Below are 23,680 nucleotides of genomic sequence, written 5' to 3'. Positions count from 1 at the left end.
TTTTTTTTTTGGATGCCCAAAAATAATCAGAACCTGTTCACATTTTACATGTTTTTTAGAAGAAGACCAGTTAAGCCTGCCCATATATAGTACTCCAAGAGGCAGTCAGCTGTTGGGGAAGTCAGAGGAAGTTTTACTTTTGCCAAAGAAGTGGTGAGATTGTTTTTGCCTAAGAGGCCTTAAATGCTAAAATGTCAAAGCATTACACTACGGCAGCTAAGTCGCAGGTTCAAATCCCAGTTCTGGCACTGGCTAGCTGTCAGTCCTTGAGCGTGTTATTAATCTCTCAGCGTCTCAAGTTCCTCATCTCTAAAATAGTTGTCACTGCCTCCAGAGCAGTGGTGCACACTTCCGGGCCCCACTCACATTGTATCTGATGTGACTAGCGCCCTCTGCCGTTGTGCAGTGTACTATGGGGGACAATTCCACCACGTGCCGGATCTTCCATCCTTGAGATCTGTTCATTTCTAACATGAGCCCACGTAGCCTTGCAGCGGCTGCTCTTGCTAAATAAACAACAGGGCTTCCACAGTGTCCTCCAGATGCCCGGCCACATCCAATGTCCTGCAGATCACATTCTGTGGACCCCCTGATACGACACAACAGGAGAACACACACTGGAAAGGGGCGGTGCCAGGCACACCAGCCACCTTCTCCAGGAACCTGCCTGGACTGCTGGGCAGAGAAGGATTTGGGGCCATCAGTGTTGAGCTGGGTGGGAAGTGTTTTCAGCCATTTTCTGTCCTTCAGAGTCATCACAGAAAAATCTGCCAGGACAAATGCCTTCCAGGACTACACTGTTTGCTGTGTCCTCAGATGGGCTGTGGGTGACCTCGCTGACCCAGGTGCTGCCTGGGCCCCCTGTCCCCCCACAGCTGTCAGCCAGATACTCAGGGAGGACGCACTTGAGCCTTCCCTTTTCCTCCTTTCCTTTGCAAGGGGAGGTTCCCATGAAGCAGGGAAGTAGCAGTGGCCAAAACTCAGTGACTAGGTAGTGTAGAAGCTGAACGTTCGTTCAGAGTTGCAGAGACATTCAGCCTTAGGATGCCTGCCCAGGAAGGAACAAGCTGAGGCACCTACTGTGTGTCTCACAATGTGACAGGGTTTCACATTTCCCTGAATTCCCAAAGCAAAACTCTCAACAGGCACTATCAGTGCCATTTTAAAGATCAACACATAGAGGTTCAGAGAGGTTAAGTAACTTGCCTACAGCCACACAGCTAGGAAATAACACAGCTGAAATTCCAACTTGGATTTCTCCAGCTCCAAATTATCCTTCCAGCCTCTAGTCCTTGGCAGAAGGCTTTGGTCTCTTGCTCCAGAGAGAAGTGAGGAGAGAAAGTGACAGGAGAGGCTACACCTTTGGAATGGCTTAGTCCTGCGCACAACTGCCTGAGCTTTCAGGCTTTATGACGACAAGATGCATCTACTAGGTCAGGTGCTTGACTCATTAGGCTGAGTGGTCAGCTAATGGAAGTCCACATTTAACTGCCATTAAAGATACTTTGGTTTTACTTATTAAAAACAAGTATCTATACTGAAGGCTCCCTGACAAGCTCATTTTAAAAAAAATCAATTATGATAAAATTTGAATGGAGGTCCACAGGTGACCCTGGAAAGGGCCTTAAACTATTCAGCCGAGACACTGGCTCCCAGACTTGGGTGGGCATCAGGGCCACCTGGAGGGAAAGCACAGCTCACCCGGCCGGCCCAGAGCTGCTGACTCAGCAGGAGACTCCGCAGTTGCCACAAGCTCCCAGGGGACACTGACACTGCCGGCCCGTGGAAAAACTGAACTAAAACCAAAAAACAGCTGGGCAAGATTTAGCTGTTTCTTAAACAGCTGAGAAAAAGCAAGGTCTCCCCAGTAACCCGGCCACCCCAGCTCTGCCACCCACAGGGGGCTTCCTCATCTCCCTCACCTGCCTCCTGCTTTGCCACCCAGGCCTCTCTGTCTCCTTGAAGCCGGGCACAGTCACAGTCTTTAACACACACCAAAAACTGTTCCGGATCCCACGGCTCCAAAAGCAGATGTCTCGGAAAGCAAGAAGAGGCGAGGCCAGGGAGGGGCGACACCTGGGACCAGCAGCCTGTCAGGCTGAGCCCGTGCCGGGAGGTCTGACACCCATGCCAGGCGCAGGCAGGCATCCCACCGGGAGCATGCAGTCCCTGCGTCCCGCAGTGCCAGGGACAGCCTGAGCTCACCCAACAAGCCACAGGTAAAACAGCCTGCACCAAATTGGGGGCCTTCCCAAGCCAGTCTCTGTGGCAGTTGGGTGTGCCACCAAATCAAACGAGCCACCCAATTCAGAAATAACTGTGCAAAAGAAAAAAAAAAATCCCTCACTTTACAGCAGTGGGGTCCAGAGTTCTGTGTCAGCAGGGGCTAATGGATTTAATTTGCACGTTTTAAAAAACATCCGTTATGTGTCCACTTCAAGTAGTTTAGTTGGAAGATTTCTCTGGTGGTGTAGAAATCACCGATTCCCTTTGAAGGAGTTGAATATCTGCTTTGAAAATCACACTCACATACACAGAGGTTTCTTTCAAATGCTGAAGAGTCTTGATTGGAGAATTTCGTCCAGGTTGCTGATTAAAAGAGGACTAAATATGCCATGTCCTTGGTGTGCTAATCTTGCAATTTCTTTTCTTAAATTTCAATGCTAGACATAATACATATATCCCAGGCTTGGAAGTTTGATTACACATTCATTGAATCAAAAAATATTTGTTGAGCACTGACTAAAATCCAGGTACTAAGTGTACAACAGTCAGGAGGGAAGAAGTCTTTGCTCTCATGGAGTTGATGTCTGACTCTACCAAGAGAGGATAAACCACTGATCACAAATAATCAGAGACCCAGAGGAGAGCTCGGAATGAGATGGTTCCTTTCCAGTATATTACAAAGGAGCCTGGTTTGGTTTAAAGGGAAGAACGCTGTCCTGAGAAAACGATGGTTGAGTAGAGAGAGAAAGGAGGAGAGTGTCGTCGGCAGAGGGGCCGTGGAAGAGCCTGGAGGCTGGTGGAGCTGGACCCCAGAGGATGGGGGTGGGAGCTGGCAGAGGACATAAGACAGATCGGATGCCACAGGGCCCTGTGGGCTGCAGTACCGACTTCTGTCTTTATCTTCAGAGTCATACAAAGCTTTAGAACCGTTTTAAGCAGTGGAGTGACGTGACTGAATTCATGTTTTAAAAAGATCACTTTGGCTCTGAATAAGAACATATTTGAAGGGAGACCTGTTATGAGGAGATTGGAGGAGTCACGGCAAGGGATGGTGGAGAGAAGTGGAGGGATTCCAGCGTCTCTAGGACCCGAAACAGGTCTTCAGGACAGACTGGATACAGGGGGGTGGTGCCACTCCTCTAGACATGGGGTGCCGGGCCAGGCCCGAGGGCAGTGCTGAGCTCGCTCTTAGGTGGCATAAGCCACAGGCCAGGTGGAGCTGAGTCTCAGGGGCGAAGCGAGGGCTGAAGATGCAGAGGGAACAGGTACAGAGGTAGAGAGTGAAGGCCCAGGGATGAAGGAGATTTTCCAGGGAAGAGGTAAGAATGAGAGGACAAATGGGGCTGGGTCGAAACCCCAAGGAACTTAGGGGAAAACCAAGAGAATGTAGTGGGATGGAACCAAGAGAAGAGGTGCTTCAAGAGGTGGAGGGTGGCCAGGGCTACAGGAGTTCAGGCGTGATGAGGATCACACGGAGTGACTGTCATGGTCACCAGGGTGCAAGGACCTTGTGGGGCAGGACACTGCCCCGAGTCTACTGAGGAGTGAGGGACGGGACCCTGTCCAGAGCATTCTTCCAACAAGTGTGGCTGTCCTGTCCCCTCTCTGTGCGACTCCACCAGTGAGGTGGCCCACCAGGTCTGCACAGAGCAAGTGCTCAACACCTGCCGCCTCCAGTCTTGGAACGAGGCGGGAAATACACGGGTACGTGGAAAGAGAACGCAGCCCGTCCATACCTGTATGGCTGACTGGGATCGGGAGGTCTTGCTGACTAGCAGATGACTCCTATCCTCTCTGGATTTTCCCTGAAGAAAGTCAGTTCTACCTTCCTTAATACAGCAGCTTTTAAAAATCTACCTCCCTGCCAGCTCAAGTCTCTACGATGTGTCCCCTCCGTGAGATGCCATGACCTTCCTACTGACATCAAACCACGTGTCTCTCCTTTGGAATCTGCCTGCGCCACAACCAGGAACCTGGCCAGGAACGGCAGCAGCATCTCCCTCTCGGGAGGCCGCGGCCGGATGCCTTTCAGCGTCTGAAGGAGCCCCGGAGTGCGGTGCTTGTTGGCCGTCTCTCTCCGAATGCCTGCAGGCCCCAAAGCCTGGGGCCGGGCTGAGCGGAGCTGCGACTGACAGCTCACGGCCAATCCATCTTCCAGCCCGCGCCTGACGCTCCTGGTGGTTAATGATGGATCCGAGGAGGCTGCCTTCTGGTCCACTGCTGCTGTCACCTGTCACATTACGATCTCAGAGCCTAGAGAGAGACCTTCCTCTGCACTCCCGTCCATCTGCCTTCAAGTCACCACTGCCTTGGCATTGCTTCCACAAGTGGGCTCCCCCTGGATTCGTTGGCTGGTGAGGGGCTACTCCAATCTGTTCACTGGCTTGACGCTCCTGTCTGGGGCTCTGTGTCCAATGAGCGTGAGGAGCCAAGAGTGGGGAACGTGGAGCCGTCAGACAGGCTCTGCCTAGAGTGGAGCCTTAGCTATCAAAGGTGGAGCAAGCTGGATCTGGGTGACACCTGACTCGGGCTGTGGTAGGTTCACTCGACTCATTGGCCTCGCCCTGAGCAATGGGTGAAACACCCACAGGAAAAGCACCCACAGCCTGCAAAGCACGGGGCTGTGAAGTATCAGCATCTTCTGGCACAAGGGGAGGACTCGCACTAAACTTCAGGAAGTACAGAGAAGATTCTCTGAGAATCGCCACAGTCTCTCTGTGCAGTTGTGTCTCTGGGATAGCTGACGTGAAGTCCAGAGGGGGGAAGAGGATCCTGAGGACGCCCAGCACAGCCTGGCCGAGGACTTGCTGCCATGGGCTAAGGCTGGCCCCCATCTGCATCACCAGCTGTCACTCAGAGGCCTTTGGGTCGGGTCCTGTCAGGGACTCTGGTAGGGTCTGTCTGCCAAGATCAGCAAACTTCTCACGTCCTGAGGGATCTAACAGGGCAGGCCAGGGCTCCAGCCAGCTTGTGATGAGAGGAAGACACAGAGAAGCTGGCCCCGAGCTCACGCCACCCCCACCCCTGGCCAGACTGCAGCTGACTTTCTGCCCCTCTCAGCCTGGCGGGAAGGGCTGGCACAGGAGAGCCCCTCTCCTCCACCCTCTGGCTCGCCCGGCAGGAGACTGGCAGACAAGGCCCTCAGCCGTCCCAGTTTAGCAGCCTCAGGTGTGATCCAGTTTGCCAAGGGGCTCAGGTGTTCCTGGGGCTCTGAGAGCCCCTGGAAGTGGGAAGAGGCTGCCCGCCCAACTGCTGTCAGAAATCCACTGGCAGATGAAGCCCTGCTGAGGAAAACCAAGGCAGGCAAGGAAAGTCTCTTACCTTTGATTCTTTCTTCTTGATTTTCTGAGGTAGGCACGGTCTCTGAAGAAAGACAATCTGCTTGGTGGACACACTCCCTTCCCTGTAACACACGGAGTTGACATGAGTCACGTCATACCTGGAGGAACCCAAAGCCTGGTGCAGACATTGCCATCCCTGACTTCATTAAAGCAGGCCGCCCACAGCACTGGGAGAGGTTCGAAGTGAAGAAGCAGCCGCTTCTCTGTCCCACTCGCAAGCCATCGCCCTTGCTTCCGGGGGCCTCAGATGCCCAACACAAGCGTTCTGGGGGTCCCTGCAGAGTCGGCTTCCCAGCTGGGAACACCCGTTCCCCTGACACGTGGTGATAGCAGCATCTTGGCCAAATGAGGACACAGTGACTGGCTGCTTCGGTGAATCTCAAAGGGGCAGGGTCCTCTCCCAAGTTTATCTCTGGGAATGAGGGCCGGGGTGGGGAGTAGGCAAGGACCCGGGTGACAGGCTCAGCCCACCAGCGGCTACAGGGCAGCAGGCCGGGGCGGGCACGGCTCCGCAGGCGTGCCAAAGACCGTGCCACCAGGCGGGGTCTGCTCCTCGGCTCTGACTCACATTAACCAAAGGGCCAGGCTGCCTACTTGTTAAGACACAGCGAGGGCTCTTCCTTCCCAGGAGGCAGGACCCCGCGGAGCTGCCTTTCCTGATGAAAGAAATATTGTGAAGGAGACCCTTGTTGTTTCCCCTGCTGATGAAGTCACCCTTCTGATGACTTTATTATTTTATTTTTAATTGACAAATAATAATTGTATATATTTATGGGGCACAATGTGATGTTCTGATATACGTTTACAATGTAGAATGATTAACTCAGGCTAATTAGCAAATCCATAGCCTCACATACTTTTTTATGTGGTGGAAACATTTAAAAGTAACTCTTTTAGCAACTGTGCAATACATAGTATGTTATTATTTATAACAGACACCATTCTGTGCGGCAGATCACCAAAGTGCATTCCTGCTGTTTTGCTGAAACTTTGTACCCTTTGATCAACATCTCTCCTTTCTGCATCCACCCGCCTCCCTCAGCCTCTGGCAACTTCTATCAATTCAACTTTTTTAGATTCCACATATAAGTGAGATTATGCGGTATTTGTCTTTCTGTGCCTGGCTTACTTCACTTAGCATAGTGTCCCCTAGGTTCATCTTTGTTGTCACAAATGACAGAATTTCCCCCTTTTTAAGGCTGAATAGTATTCCACTACGTATATATACCACATTTTCATTATACGATCATCTGATGACGGATGCCTAGGTGGCTTCCATATCTTAGCTACTGTGAATAGTGCTGCAAGAACACGGCCGTGCAGACATCTCTTCAATATGCTGATTTCGGTTTCTTTGGATGTATACCCCGGAGTGGGATTGCTGGATCATATGTAATTCCGGTTTCAGTTTTCTGAGCAAGCGCCACATGGTTTTCCACAATGGCTGTATTCATTTACAATCCCAATGGTGTACAAGGGTTCCCTGTTCTCTGCAGCCTCAACAACATTTATTTTTTGTCTTTTTGATAATAGCTATTCTAACAGGTGTGAGGTGATCGCTCATTATGCTTTTAATTTGCATTTCTTAGACCTCTATTTTGCAAATATATTCCTGTGTACCAAAGTCTCAGCGGGAAAGGAGGGAGAGAATTAACACTTGCTCGGCACCTATTTTGTGTCAGGGGCTGGGCTGGGTGATTTCACACATAATGGCTCATTTAAGCCTCACCACAGTGCTCCAAGCAATTGACTGGCGCTTGTACAGAAGGAAACAAAAACTCACTTCAGGTCCAGGAGCAGGCTAAAGACCACACAAGGATTCACACACACCTCTGCCTGGTTCCACGCACTCCCATGAGGGGTCATTTAAGGAGCAAGAAGTGGAGGATTAGGGAGGATTATTCAGCAGGCGTGCATGAGACAGGGACCTGTCTGCACCCCCTGGGTTTAGATGCCTCAGAGCCAGCTGGAGCTTCACATTCAAATACATCCTCACCCTGAGGCTTGTCCTCTGGAAACAGACTATGACACTGACTCAGAGAAGCTATGTGACTTGAGCAAGGTGACACAGTTAGCAAGTGGTAGACTCAGGGCTTGGGTTCAAAGGCCCCAAATCCACTCCGCTGCGTTGCCCTGTACCTGTGAAAGTCTTTGCTGAGAAACACCATGGCACTCCCCGTGGACAGGGGCGCACGGGTGAAAGGTGGCCACACACTGGCTCCTGCAGGTGCACAGACCCACTGCGACCCAGGGTCAGGAGGGAGTCATGCTGAGGGCCCAGATGAGCTGGAGGAGGGACCCAGGAGAGGCAGTGATCATCCTGGTCATTCTCCACTCTCAGTCAGCCCTCTCACCAGCCTTACCTAGCGCTGCCCATCACCCTGCAGCAGGGAATGTGCAGCAGGGAGCGAGGAAGGCGGGTGGGTGCTGCGGGCCACGGGATGGGCATTCCTGCAGGTCAGCGGAGGGCGACCTGGTGCAGGAGAAGCCCGGTTCTGCCACTTAATGGCTTCACAGCCTCAAGTATGTCACTGAGCTTCCCTAGCCTGTTTCCCCATCTGAGGACAACTGGGAATCATAGCTATGTTACAGCCCCACAGGGGTTGTAACTTAGATAGCAAATCCAAAATCCAGATGGAAGGCCTTGTACGCTTGGTATGACTGGGCTCCAGGGATGGTGGGCCGAGCTGAGGGTGGACAGATGACCGTGAACGTGGAGTTGTTAGGAATGCCACAGCAGGGCCCAAACTGCAGTCTTCACAGCCCCTTTGTGGGGCCGCTGACCAATGTCATGGTCTTGGGCGAGTCACTCAACCTCCCTGGCCACAATTTCCTTGGCTATAACATGGGTTTAATTTAAAAAAAAATTTCACCTTATAGGTTTTTTTCTTTTTTTGAAGAATGAGATTTTACACACAAAGTGCCTATGTAGCCTAGCACAGGGCATATAGTAGGTGCTGAATTTCCTTTGCGTTGGAGGGCCCTGGGCCCCCTTGGCCCAGGTGGCTGATCTGTGACCTGCTGAGGAGTAATGATTGCTGGCCAAGGCGCCCCATGTGGGAAGACGGGTGCAGGGGAGCAGTTGGGGTGGGGCGGGGTGGAGAACGTGCAGTTCTGGCCCTTCCCAGCTGGGAGTTCACGGAACCACACCAAGCCGCATAGGCTTGTCACGGGCTTACACAAGTTATATACGTGAAGTGCTTATTAGGAACAGCACCCAGCACAGAGTTAAACGTTCAATATAGGAATAATAATTACTGTTACTGTTACCTGGTAGTCTTGACGACGGGAGTTGGCAGCACACAGGTGAGCTGCCAGCCGTAAGCTGCGAGCGAGTTCAGCAGGGGCACGTAGTCTGTCTGCACCTCCACACCCTGGGGAGAAAGGCCATCGTTAGGGCTGCTGCCACCTGAAGCCAACTCCCAAGCAAAGAGAGGGACTGTGCCACCCGCCAACCCAGCAGAACAGGGACGAGGCGGGAGCGCCCTACAGCCTGCAGGCCCCGGCTCCAGCGCCTGCGAAGAGTTAGGAAGTTTGTAGCCAGACTGCCAACGTGGGGTTTCCTTCCAGGCCCCGACTCAGTCTGTGTAGTCGGCAAAGAATTAGAGCCAAAAGATTAATCCATTCATTTTGTTTTATTCTTGTCTGGACAAATAGCCTCCTGTGAGTTTCACTGACGAAGCACAATTACTTCGCCTCAAAGACATATTCAGGGATATGACAACACACTGCTCTGGACGATTTCAGAGTGCGTTGTGGGGAGTTAAATTACGTTTGGCAAATGACTGAGTCATTTGCATCCAGCCACAGCAGCAACACACACACACACACACACACACACGCATGTCTGTGCACGTGCACACGCACACGCGCGCACACACACACACACACACACGCGCGCACACACACACACACACACACACACGGGCAGCTTCACCTATGCGATGCATCCTGCCCTGCGGCATAAATGAATGCTGCCCGTTTTATTTCAAATTAGGAATGGGTGGGGGTGACATTTGTCTTTCATTTTAAAACCTCAGCCCTACTAGAACAGGGAGAGAACCCTAACATGAGGCCACTGCTCTGGGTGTCACTACTGGGGACATTGTCACTGAAAGGGCCTCATGTCCTACTCTGGACTCCTCACTCACGCTGCAAGCGTGGCCCCCACCCTGCCCTGTGTATATACTGGACTCCCGTCTCTCTCAGTCTGGCTTCTTATAGTTGGCTCCAGAAAATCTCAAACATGTACCCAGATTCCTTCCACCCCAGACCCACTGAATCAGGACCTCTGGGAATAGGGCCCCAGAATCTGTGTTTTAAAAAGCCCTTCCCAGTAGTCCTGATGCAGCTCAGTCTGAGAACCACTGCCTCGTCCCTTCTGGCAAAAGGGAAGAGTCTACAATTACAATTCAGTGACCAGAATCTATCAGGTGTTACCTCAAATCTAACCTTTCCTATCCCTCTCCATGTGAGGAAAAACCCAGATGGACTTTTAGAGGATCAGCTGTCAGGAATACTGCTGCAGCAGAAGAGAATGGAGGGGGGAGGGAGAAAAGAAGGACAGCACTCTGGTCTGAATGTGCCCCCTGAAAGCTTCCGTGTGTTGGAAGCTCAATCCCCAATGCAGTGGTGTTGGGAGGGACCTCACGGGGGGTGTCAGGTCAGGAAGACTCCACCCTCGTGAACGGATTGATGCCCATTATGAAAGGTCTTGGCCGGCAAGTTCAATCTCATGCCCCCTGTCCCCTTTGCCCTTCCACCACGGGACAACGCAGCAAGAAAGCCCTCCCCAGATGCCAGCCCCTTGGTCTCGGACTTCCCAGCCGCCAGAACCGTGAGCCAATACATCTCTGTTCACTATAAATTACCCAGTCTTGGGAATTCTGTCATAGCAGCACAAAATGGACTAAGGAAGGAAGAAAAGGGGAGAGAGAAAGAGGAAAGGAAGGAAAATTAGCAAAGGAAGGGGGAACCCGGGGGAAAGGGAGGAAAGGAGAGAGAGGCGCAGGTAATCAATTTGCAGGAGGGGTCAGGGGAGAACATCGTTCTCAGGAGAGAACACCATTCTAGCCCCTTCCCTGAAGCCCCAATCAGGCCAGAAATGGCACAACCGTTGACCCTACGGCCCTCCCTCTGCCTGGCCTCTGGGCACATGGACACCCCCTTCCAGACCACAGCCAGCACCCTCCTGCGCTGCAGCGCCCTCACCACCTGCCGAGGGAAGAGCCCAGTGGTTGCTTTATCCCGAGAACCCCTGCCCCCATCCCTGCATTCCCAGTTAAAGAAAGAAGGAAAAAACAATTTTAAATCCACACTCTCAAGCTTTGCGAGGTTATGATTAGTTGGGCCTATCAAGAATAACCTCCCCACTTTATCAAGCACTGTGACAAACCCGCCACAATCAGACAGTAGCCATGGCAACCAGGACAAGCTTTGGCGCCTCACAAAGCCCTGAGTGGCAGAATGGAGTCCTTTTATTGGTGGCTGTATCCTGGCCGGGTTTTCTCCGCCCAGGCACCCAGAGCTGCAAGACAATGAACGACCCCTGCCAGCCTGACCGCCTGCTTAGACAGACCTCGAACTGGCTGCTTCTATTTTGCTGCATTTTATTTCATTTTGTCACTATCTTAAACAGAAAAACAGCAGGATTTCTCCCAAACAGTTTTTGCCTTTAGGGTAGGCGATGTCAGCCAGAGGGTGCACAAGCATAAAAACCAAAAGGAAAAGGGAAAACACAACCAAACCTAAGTCTTCTTGAGAGAGCTGAGAGTTCAATCTCAAGCGTCAATTTCTGGCCATCCCATGGAGAGTTGCCAAGTAACATGCAAACGCTAGTGGCGAGGGTTGTACTCCGCCAGACTGTCCCACTCCAACTATGTGGGATTGTCTTGACTTATTAACATAAACGTGGTTTTCCATAAGCACCTATCAAAGCCGGTTTGCATATTATCAATATAATAAGATGGCATTTCGAAAACACGAGACAAGCCAGTCAGTGGGAGATGCTTTTAAGTCTATTAGCTAAGAAAGACGGTAGGAAACATCGGATAGAAGGCTCTCTTTGATCTGCTTTTTTGTGACACTCCAGCCAGAAGAGAAGAAAGCACCAACAGCACTCAAAAGCCAGCCTGACTATCAAACGGAAAGACATTTCTTTCTGTGAGTAGAAGCAAAAATTTTAATTAACTCTCCACTCTCTTGTGGTGGATACGTAATCTGCGATCACACCTGGAGTGGTAAAAAAAAAAAAAAAAAATGGAGCACGTCCTGTGGTTTTTTCAACTTGTATAAAAGGAATTCATTTGTATTTATGGCTCTTTTTTCTTTTGTTCCCTGTAATTTCTCCAGTGGTTGCAAATCAACTAAAGAAACAGGCATCCCACACAACCTTCTCTTACCCTCCAAAAATCAGGACAAAAAAATCTAGAGTTTACTAAGAAATGCATTTGTCTTTTGATCATTTTAAAAGATCCTCCGTACAAGGAAATAATTAGGAGCTCACATATTGGTCCGGTGAGAAAGTTTGTATCCTGAGTGTCAGTTTGCTCTTCTCTTTTTCTATGTGTTTCAATCTGTGGAAAATCTGGGAGAAATGCAGTATTAAAGAAAATACTTTGCTCTGTATACATGACTGTCAATGAAGAGAGGAATTCAACTCCATTGTCTCAAAGGTGCCCAGGACCAGGCCCAGATGGTCTCTGTACCCGGAAACAGTGACTGGGGACAGTTTGCCTCCGTTCCTGACATCCACAGTGCTGAGCCCTTACCTTTCACCAAGAGGGCACGTCAAGGAAGAGCCCTGCAAAAACCACTTCTGTACCTTTTGTAAAACTGCTGCCAAATCACTAATGCCCAACACTTTGTGGCAGAGTATGTTTATACTACTCTCATTTTACTTATCAATTTTAGTTACCTTTTGATTTTCTACCATGGGAAATAAAGATGTAGCACTCCTGTATGTTCTTCCTATTTCTTCTTTCTTTGTGCCCCAAATGGTTATTTTGTAATTTTAATTTAAACCAAAAATCAGTGTTTGTGTTACAACTTTGTAAAATTGCTCAATGCTGGGTCAAGCAATGCTCTGTGACCATGTTGTCTTTTTTATATGACCCTTCATTTTTCTTGGAGTTGTTCCTTCAATTTTTTTCCATTTGCCTGGTTGTACATGAACCCATCACTAATTTATTCCACACATTGCAATACCTCTAGTTTATGCCCATCAATAAATATCCTGTGTGCCTAAATACCTTAGTTCCATTTTTTCCCCACTGGAAGCATCATTTCTGGAGCTGTCTGAACGTTGCTCCAACCTGGTCTGGCCGCTTTCCACGCCTGGGTTCTTCCTACGCTGGTGTCTGTGACTGGTGTGTTCTCTTTTTTTGGTTTCCTTCTCATTTTGCGGGAGCACACCTCTCGTGGCTCCCTAGGAAACTGCCTTGGAAGTCATCTGAATCCTTGTATTCCTAAAAATGCCTTTGTCTAATGATTAACTAATAGTTTCGGTACAGAAATCTGGGTTGAAATCCATTTTTCCATCAAAATTTTGAAAGGATTGCTCCACTAGCTCCTAGAGGTCAGCAGTGCTATTGATATATCTATTCTGATTACTAATACTTTAAGTGTAACCATTGTGTTGCTTTGAAAGTTTTTAGGATTTTTTTTTAAAGAAGTTCCAGAATTTCACAACAATGTGCTTTGGTGTTGTTACAGCAGGTGGTTCCAAGGACAAATCGAGCGGCACACGGAGTCGGAGAAGCAAGGTTTATTCGCCGGCGGGCTCAGAGGGGTCTCCCACCAAATTCTGAGCCCCGTCTACAGGTTTTTCCTACTTTTATTAGGTTGGGGTGGTCCGAGGGGTGGGGTCTCAGGTGGCTGATGCAATAGGTAAGAGTGATTGCAGAAGCCAGGTAATAAGTTAGTATTAGGTTGATGAGGGTCTTCCTTATCATTGTAGGTCTTTTTTACTCAAAGGACTGTACGATTGATGGCCTCGCAATCTGAGGATTCTTGTCCTTCAGTTCTAAAAAGTGTTTTCTTTTTGCTTGATAAATTTTTCCCTTCCATTTTCTGTCTTCTTTCTTTCTGGAGCTCCTATTAGTCAAAATAGGAGACTGATGTTTTAACTTTACTGCCTTCCCTCTGCGCCCCATTTTCTTACTCTCTTTTTGTTGTTGTTGTTTGTTTTTGGTTTTTTGAAATTTTATCTTCTGAGATTTCCTTCACTTTATCTTCCAGGCTTTTTATTATGTTTTTAAGTTTTCTGCTGCCCTACTTTTAAGACTCTAAAGCTCTTTCTTTGTTTTGTTTCTTTTTTATAGCATCCTGTTTTTGTGTCATGGATACACATATTTTATCTTTTTATTTTAGGTGGTTTGTTCTGATCCCTACATTATTTCTACTCTTCCCAGGTTGCACCTAACAGGGGGGGAACTAAGGACCTTACAACACCAAGCTAGGACTTTAAACCAATGCCCTGGTTTTCAGCTCTGCAGTTCACTCCCCCTCTCCGATGGCCATTTATGCTCTGAAAGCCAGAGCTTTTCCTGGGTTCTGCCACAGACAAGTGGCACCGTTCTCATCCAAGTTGCAGCCTCCTCCATTCTGCTAAATCAGCTAGATTCCTCCATCCACTTTCCATCTTCTAAAAATTTAGTTTTAGAAGAAATTGCTCTTCTACTTTCTCTTTGTTCTTGTGGATATCTATCTATCTATCTACAAATGATCCTTATTATTCTTGGTGGTTAAGCTCTATAAAGTCACTGTAAACACTGGAACGAGTGGATACTGAACCATTTCCCCTAAAAGAAATACAGGATTAGGTACCTGCGAGCCTCTGATCACAACAATTTTGTCAACAGATTTGTTTCGTTTGTTTCTGTTTAAAGACACCTTGTTTAGTATATACTGTTGATTCATTAACACTGAACTCACAACCAACAGCACTACAACTCATGCCTGAATGAACCTTATGTAACACTCCTATTGCTCTGTAAAGCACGATGTAGCATTCTTGCGCTTAGGAACACTAGACAGCACTTCAGCACTATGCTCGGGAACTATTTCTAACAGTAAAGTCACCAGCAAAAGCACAGAAATGTGAAAAATGTGGCACTAGGTGGACCACAAAAAGGACGCTTGTTTTCAGTACGGGCGTGGAAACAAGGAGGCACAGCATCGCCTGTTGGACTTCAGCTGGAAACGTACACATAGGTGACACAAATTTTTTGCTGTTCTGCACATGTCTGAAAATGACCACAAAAATGCCATGTGCATTGATCTTGGGGTTACAATTTTAGTGAGCAAGTGAATATGTAAATATGGCATCTGCAAGCAAATATGAAGTTCAATTATATCTATCTAACTATATCACTCCTTTGGTTTCATTTCACTGGGATTTTTCAGAAAAGAAATAGATGCTGTGTCCAATCACCCTTGTTTAATACTATTTTATTATTTTAATGTTTAAAGAGCCCACTGGAAGCCCTTTCTAAATAACTTAGAATCCAGAAGCCAAAAAATAAAAATAACAAATTTGATGACATAAAAATCCACATGCATAAGACAACATATGCAAAGTCAAAAACAAATAAAGAGCTTCTAAAAATTGATTTAAAAACTAATAATCCATATTTTAAAAGGGACAAAGATATGAATAGAGATCACAGAAAAGAAAACTCAAATGGCCTTTAAGCACATGAAAAAAATACAGAATCTCATAAGAGAAATGCAAATTAAAACTACCCTGAGATACTATTTTTTCACCTATGGAATTGGTAAAAACCCACGTTTGACAACCTACTTTGTTGACAAAGCTGTGGGGAAGCAAGCAGCTTTCACTTTGCTGGTGGAAGGGCAAACTGATTCAACCCACACTGAGAACGATGTGACAGGACCTCTCAAAATTACAAATACATTTACCCTTTGACCCAACAATCTCACTTCTGGGAATTTATCCTACATATAAGAAATGAAAATTGTACAAAGTTATTCACTGGAAAACTCTGCAGCAGCAAGGTTCTGGGAATGACCCAAGTGCCCATCAATGCCGGACTTGTATTTAACTCTACGTTTCATCCACACAATGGCTTGGGGAACTGGGTGACGGCCGCTGGTGTGTTGAGCCAGGGCACAATGGTACGCAGGGACGATGAGAGCGAATGGATTCCGTTCTAGACACACTGAGTTGAGGACACTGTGGAAATGTCCAGGAAGCAGCTAAATGAAACGGCCTGTAGTAGACCCCACAGTGGCCTGCAAAGACGTCACCATCCTGACCCCTGGGGCCTGTGAAAATGTTTCCTTACATTGCAAGGAGGGATCTGGCAGATGTGACTAAGCTAAGGACCTTGAGAGGGAGCCTTGATCCTGGAGTGTCCCGGTGGGTCCACCGTAAAAACAAGGCCCTGTAAGAGAGAGGCAGGAGGGTCGCAGCCAGAGGAGGTGGGAGCGCTGCCGGGAAAGGGCCACAGGCCAAGGAACATGGGCAGCCTCTGGGAACCAGAAAAGCCTTCTTATGACGTCTCCAGGAAGAATGGAGTCCCACCAACACCTTGATTTTAGGCCCTTTATAGCCATTTCAGACATCTGACCTCCAGAACTGTAAGATAATAAACTCGTGTGGTTTTTAAGCTACTAAATATATGATGCTTTGTTACAGCAGCAACAGGAAGCTAATCCATAGCCAGGAAAACGCTGGGATGGAGGCAAGAGCTTGGAGTGCTGGCTGGCACAGGGTGGATGAAAACTCCTGACGGGGTGATGAGGCTGAGGATTTCCTAGTGAGGGGTGAGCAGAAGACGAATGAAAATGAGACTGGGCAGGAAGGGATCAGCCCTTGGACAGTCCAGCATAGGAAACAGGCTGAAGAATGGAGCTTGGTTCACATCATCAAATGTCTCAGGAGGGCAGGCAACAAGGAGCCTGAAAAGCCATCTCCGGATGGGCAGGGAGGTCTCTGGAGGCCCCAGGTGGGACACTGTTGGAGGGAGGGGTGAGGGCAAGGGCTGAGCAGCGGCTGCGGTGAGGTCGAGGATGAGGCAGAGCGTGCAAGGGTGTTCTCAGGGTGCCCAGCCTTCGCTCAGCACAGACGCCGGCCACAGTGGCGCCCGGGCAGATGAGGGGCACACTCTCATTCAACAGTGGGAAGTGGAGATCCAAAGGTGGGGCAGGAGGGGAATGCCCCCTGGAAAGAAGGGACGTTTCACCTCCATTTATCAAATGGGAAGTGGACGGGGTAACTCGGCGGCAGCCTTGCAGAAAACTTGGCACGGCCCCCTGCAGGCTGGCGGGCAAGACTGTGCCCGCTACCACCACTCATTCGTGACGTCTCCACATCCAGTCAACCCAGCTCTGTGCTGGCACGTGGGAAGCAAAGGCACGCAAGCCTCTCCTTCTGCCCGGGGAGGTCCCAGTCCCGGGGTGGGGTGGGATGAAAGGAGGGAGAGAGGAAGGGACACGCCCCTTCGTTTCCTCTGGAGAAAGAGCGAAACGCTCTGAAGTCACTGCAGCCCTCCCAGGCCTCCCCAGAAGGGAGGGACAGGCAAGCTGGCCGCTGGAGATGTTGTTTTCTTCTTTGTTTTCCACACAATGCCCCAGAAAAACATTTTCCAGATATGTAATTAGGCCAACATAATAGAGTCTAAGAGAGCAGTCATCTCATTTTACACAACTTTGGCTTTCATAACGTTCAAAGAGAATAAGTTTAAAGTGACAAAAGTTTAGTTCTCAGATGAAGAAAAGGGGAAGATGAAAACACATGGGGTACACAGAAAGCTTCAGTTCCGAGGCCCCTTCCTCACCCCTGCTGATTTTCTCTATCATGCCAGAAAGGCAGCAAACTCTGTACCTTTTAGAAGGACAACAAAATAATAAGAATTGTTATTATTTGAAGTGGATTGTTTGCAAAAAATGGTCTCAATTATGACCTCCCTGTATCCAGGCCCCTTTCCAACACAACCCTGAAGCCCCTCCCATAAAGCAGAAGAGTCCATTTCCCCGCCCCTTGATCCAGGCTGGTTTGGAACTTGCTGTGACAAACAGAATATGGCAGAAGTGTCACTGTGGTAGTTCCGAACCTAAGCCTCAAAGGGCCCTGCTGTTTCCGCTCACTCTGAGGAACCCTGCCTATGCCACGAGGACAAGCCCAGGCTAGCCTGGTGGCTGAGGAGAGACAGGTGGCCCAGCCAACCAGCAGCCGTGTGAGAGAAGCCATCTCGGAGCTTCCAGCCACCACTGGACCCACGGGCGACTGTAGACACCTGCGTGAGCCCAGCTGAGATTACACAAGCCCAGATCAGCAAAGTCACCCAGCTGCCCTGTGGACCTGTGAGGGTTGTTATTTGAATTCACTAAGCTTTGCGGTGCCTTATTATACAGTAGAAGATAACTGGTACGTTACTTTTCCTAGAAGAGCCAAACACCCAGGCAAACCTTTAGGAGGAAACTTGTAGCGGAAGTCAGCTTGTTTGATTTGAGAGAGATAAAGTATTAACAGCTACTACTGAAGAGGGCTCAGCGTTGCTGATTCCTCACCACACTCGAGGCTGGCACACCTCGCCCTCATTTCCTCCACGCCAGACACTCTACAACCTTGAATTACCTCTGAAGCCCCAAAGTCTAACTTAGGAAAACCCACTGTGAGGCCCAGTAGTGCCACCGGCATACCCTGGGAGGGAGAGACAAACACCCACACTGGGGAAGAACATCCCAGCTCGAGACGTGGCCCTGGCTTGTCCTAAGGTACCACGCCAAGCTGGCAGGAAACCCGAACCTGCATGTGCAAGATAACACTCTCCTGGATTCTGGGCCACGCTGGGTGATTTGGTCCTGGCACACGCGGTTTCTCTGAAGTCATATACTTGACGGTGCAAAGAAGAAGGGCTTATGGCAGGAGATGGCATGCTGTCCCCATTCTCAGAGATATATCCCCACCCCCACCTGCATGGGCAGAATGAGAGCCAGGCGAGGTGTCTGACAGCGTAGGGCTCCCAGATCACAGGGAAGGTAATGAAGCCGGACATCGGCTGGGGCAGACCCTCAGCATCAGTGGGGACAGACGCTGTAGTCCTGAGTGCAAAGAGTGACCGTGCTGTCGTGCTCACCGGGAGGCATGCTGCGCCCACAGGCTGCCACCCGCCAGAAGCTGGCATCCCACACGCTCTGAGCGCATCGGGGTGAGCGCGTCCTCCCCGGCAGACTTGGAAGCAGCTTTGTTTGATAACAATTAAACAAGAAACATTTTCTCCATCCAGGCACTTGCCAAGTCCCTCCCACTCGCTTTGGTAAGTGAGAGGAAACTTTCTGGGAGTCAGTGGGATTTGCCACCTTACTACTCTCTCTTTAGACAATTTTGGGTGGATAAGGGATCATATTATTAAGCTCTTTCTTATTTTTCACCTTATCTATTATGTAGAAAAAAGAAAGGGGATTGAAAAAAAAGCTTTACTGAAGTATATAATTAAAATATATTTATTTTGGAGTCAGGGGACCAGGGGAGGGAGCCAGTTTGCAGAAATTCTAGAACTTAAAACTATGTCAAAGTTATAACCATCTATTGGCAGTAGAGTCCTGACAGCTTTCCAGTAACCATAAAATGCTGACCCAGGAGAAGACATCTCTGAATAAAGGCTGGTTCAAAATCTCAGAGAGGAGGAAATGGAATGTAAAGGGTTATTCCACTGTCCAGGCTAACATCGAACGGAGCCACGCAAAACGCCCGTGCGCTGGGCTGTTGCAGCCTTGATTCACGACGACAGGAAAGTGGGTAAGACGTGACGCTGGGCAAGGCTTGGCCTGACAGATTTCCCTCACCCTGACTTTCTCCACCTGGTAAATTCAAGGTGTCACGTTCCCAGTCAATGCTGGGGCAATCACAGTTGGTCAATATTCTCTTTGTGGAGACTCAACTGTCAACATGATGTTGCTATAGTTACCACAATTCTAACTCAACCCTCTCTCCTTATGTTCCCCTCGCTTCAAACCAATTACATTGCACTAATCCCACAGCATGTCCTCTGAGGACCCTGCTCCTAGGAAGTGAACTTCTAATAGGGCTCCCTAGGAGGCAGAAAGCTCCAGCTACAATATCCTGCCTTCGGGACACACCAGGCCCCAGGCTGCTCATCCCCCCATTGCCACTGAGTCCTGCAATCCACCTCCCACTTTTCCTGGCTCTCTGATCTCCCAGTGGTAAACACACCAGAGCCTGGTGCAGGTGTGCTGCTGGGTTCCCATCAACCTCTCGACTGTGACCCATCAAGATGAGCTGATGAAAAAAAAACCAAAGTTAAGAAAATTAAAATGGTCTCAGAGAGATTGGCCAACTCTCTTTGGGGTCCTCTAGAAAACCTTTTCATTGCCTTTGTTCCCTGCGCTATCATTTCAGCACATTGATCACCGCTTGACACTTATTTTTTGTTCACTGCTATCTCCTGCATTAGAACACCATCCCCCAAAGGCAAGGAGTTTATCTTGTTCCTGACGAATCCCAAGCACTTAGGGAAGTTTCTGCTCAATAATTAGTTGTTGAGTGAGTGAATGAATGTACCTGTCCTAGCATTTCTGGGGTAGCTTCTTCCACCACTGTCTTTGTGTTCTCAAAGTCTTACCAAAATTGCTGTAAATCACATCTAAAAATAATGAGGCGTTGAGTTTGCCACAAAAAACGTGAGTTAATCTGCAAGGGTGCTGCATTCCCATTTTCCTGGGCATTTTTCATGTGTAAGTTGGAAGTATATTCATGTACAAAAATTAAACACAGAGCCTCATATACTGGCACCAAGGCCAATGGGTATTTTAGTAAAGACTGGTAAATGATTAAACTGGCCACATGTAAATTTGTCCCTTTCTTGCTTCTGTGCCATTGCAGTGTGTTGCAGATGGTCCTATCAGGAGCTAGTGTCTATTTCTCCATCTCTTGACTCTGGGCTGGTTTGGTGACTTTCTTGGGCCAACACATCATTAACAAACGTGATGCAAACCAAGGCATGAAATCAGCTAGCACACTTGGGCTTGCCTGCTTGGGGCTCTTGGGAACCGCGTGCCTGCCGGCCTGTGAAGGAGCCCGAGCTACCTACTGGATGTTAAAACACACAAAGCTCTGTTGCCCCAGCCAGCTGCCAGACTATGAGGCCACTTTAGGTCATCTAGATCATCAGCTGACACATGAGAAAGCCCAGCAGAAATCAGCCGAGCCACCTTAGAGTAGAAGAACTGCTCAGCTGACCTAAAGAATCATAAGCTAAATAAATGGTTATTTGAAGCCACTATGTTTGGAATGGTTTACTACATAGCAAAAACCAATTGGTAGAGACTAAAAAACAAAACATTCAACAGACATTTAGAGACAAGTCTACCTGGTTCTTTCAGAGTGACTTTGTCTCCATATAGGAAGGTAACTCTGCAGAATCCTGCGGCCCAAATAGATTTTAAATGGGATGATGATGCTTTTGTGCTAATCACGACCCCTCACCTTCTTGCCCAAATCCCCTTCTGAACAACATAAAGAACTTCCAAGGTGAAATCAAAGGCAAAATTTGTTTCCATGGGATAAAAATTCACTAGTTAAAAAAAGTAAGGACCTCAAGAGAATGAGAAAACAAGCCACAGACTGAGAAAAAATATTTGCAAAAGACCTATCTGATAAACGACTTCTATCCAAAATATACAAAGAACTCATAAGACTCAACAATAAGAAAACAAACAACCCAATTAAAAAATGGGCAAAAGATCTGAACACCTCACTAAATAAGATATGCAGATGGAAAGTAATAAGCTATGAAAAATGCTCAACATCATCTGTCATTAGGGAAACGCAAATAAAACAGCAATGAGATACAACTACACACCTACCAGAATGGCCAAAATCCAAAACACTGACAACACCAAATGCTGGCAAGGATGTGGAGCAATAGGAACTTATTTATTGCTAGTGGGAAAGCAAAATGGCATAGCCAATTTGGAAAACAGTTTGGCAGTGTCTTAGAAAACTAAACATACTGTCACCATATGACCTAGCAATCATACCCTTTGGTATTTACCCAAAGGAGTTGAAAACTTTTGTCTACACAAAAACCTGCACGTGGATGTTTATGTAAGTTTGACTCATAACTGCCAAAACGTGGAAGCAACCAAGATGTCCTTTAGTAGATAAATGGATAAATAAACTGTGGTACCTCCAGACGATGGAATACATTTCAGCACCAAAAAGAACTTGATCTACCAAGTCATGAAAAGACATGCAGGAACTTTCAGTAAGTGAAAAGAAGCCAATTTGTGTGATTCAGACTATACAACATCCTGGAAAAGGCAAAACTATGGAGACAGTAAAAAGATCAGTAGTATCCAGGGGTTCAACGGGGATGAACTTGCCGAGCACAGAGGATGTTCAGGGCAGTAGAACTACTCTGTGTGGTACTATAAGGCTAGACACGTGATTATACATTTATGAAAACCCACAGAATGTTCAACACTAATAGTGAACTCTAATGTAAACTATGAACTCTGGGTGATAATGACATGTCAGTGTAGGTTCATCAGTCGTGACAAATGTGGTGCAACATGTTGATAGTGGGGGAGGCCGTGTGTGGTGGAAGACGGGCAGCGAGGGTGGGGGTACAGGGGAGCTCTTTGTAGTTTCAGTTCAGTTTTGCTGTGAACCTAAAACTGCTCTAAAATATACAGTTTATTTAAAAAAAAAACAAGGGCTTTTGCATCAAAACTGCTATGAAGTACAACAATAAAGCCAAATAATTATTTGTGGTTTACAAGAGCAAGAAAATTGAAGTCAGCAAAAATTTGCCCGTGGAAAAACTTGATAAATTAAAATACAATTGTTCATATATTAGAGTACTCTATGGCCATTAAAAATGATGAAGTAAAAGCCCTGGTAACACAGAAACATTTTTCAGAATACTGTTACATATGAAAATTTATATGATCACATTTTTGTAAAAAAATATGCAAATGTAGAGAGAAAACACAGTGGAAGAATTATCTTCTCAGTGACAATGAAAGTAGGGTTATTTCTGCTTTCTTCTTTTCCTGACTTCTATTTCCTAAATTATCTTCAATGACCATATGCCACTTTTATTCAACATCTTTATTGACGTATAATTAAAATATCTTAAAATCCACCTATTTAATGTCTACAATTCAATGGTTTAAAATCTGTCCCACTTATCGGTTCTCTCACTAAATGTCAATGGCCTGAATTCCCCACTCAAGAGACATGGACTGGGCCAATGGATAAAAAAACACAAACCAAGTATCTGCTGCCTTCAGGAAAGTCACTTAACTGGCAAAGATGCGTTTAGACTGAAAATAAAAGGATGGAAATTGACATTTCAAGCAAACGGTAGCCAAAAGAAAGCTGGTGTGGCAGTTTTAATTTCCAATAACTTAGTCTTTAAACCAACAAAAGTAATAAAAGACAAAGACGGTTACTACATACTGGTGAAAGGCACAATTCAACAAGAAGACATAACCATACTTAATATATATGCACCCAACCTAGGCGCACCCAGATTCATAAAGCAAACCCTACTTGATCTGAACCAAATGATAGACAATAATACTTTAATAGTTGGAGACTTTAACACCCCACTGACAGCACAGGACAGATCCTCCAAGCAGAAAATAAGTAAAGAAATAGTAGACTTAAACAGAATGCTAGAACAAATGGGCCTGACTGACATCTACAGGACATTCTACCCGAAATCCACTGACTATACATTCTTCTCATCAGCTCACAGGACATTCTCTAAGATTGACCATATCTTAGGACATAAAGCATGTCTTAAAAAATTTAAAAAAATAGAAATCATACCATGCATCTTCTCAGATCACAGTGGAATAAAAGTAATAATGAACCCTAACAGGAACTCTCATTCCTACTCAAAGTCATGGAAGCTAAACAACCTTCTCCTGAATAACAATTTTGTAAAGGAAGAAATCAAGTCAGAAATCAAAACATTCTTTGAATTAAATGACAAAGGTGACACAACTTATCAAAATCTATGGGATGCAGCTAAAGCAGTCCTGAGAGTAAAATTCATTTCCATAAATGCCTATTTCAAAAAGACAGAAAACTTACAAATAGACAACTTAATGAA

The 23,680-nt window shown here is 47.4% G+C and overlaps 1 protein-coding gene across 1 annotated transcript in view; it reads right to left on the bottom strand.

The window, feature by feature from the left end:
* Window positions 1-23,680, bottom strand: part of RFTN1 (raftlin, lipid raft linker 1) — a 204,300-nt gene that overhangs the window by 3,180 nt on the left and 177,440 nt on the right. The window contains exons 8-9 of the mRNA XM_045538264.1: window positions 8,838-8,941; window positions 5,548-5,629 (exon numbers count right to left, since the gene is read on the bottom strand). Coding sequence (XP_045394220.1) covers window positions 5,548-5,629; window positions 8,838-8,941 — 186 coding nt within the window. The remainder of the gene's footprint in view (window positions 1-5,547; window positions 5,630-8,837; window positions 8,942-23,680) is intronic.

This window comes from Lemur catta, chromosome 1 (genome assembly GCF_020740605.2).
Source record: "Lemur catta isolate mLemCat1 chromosome 1, mLemCat1.pri, whole genome shotgun sequence".
Classification (NCBI taxonomy): domain Eukaryota; kingdom Metazoa; phylum Chordata; class Mammalia; order Primates; family Lemuridae; genus Lemur; species Lemur catta.
This window is presented reverse-complemented; position numbering and strand designations above follow the sequence as displayed.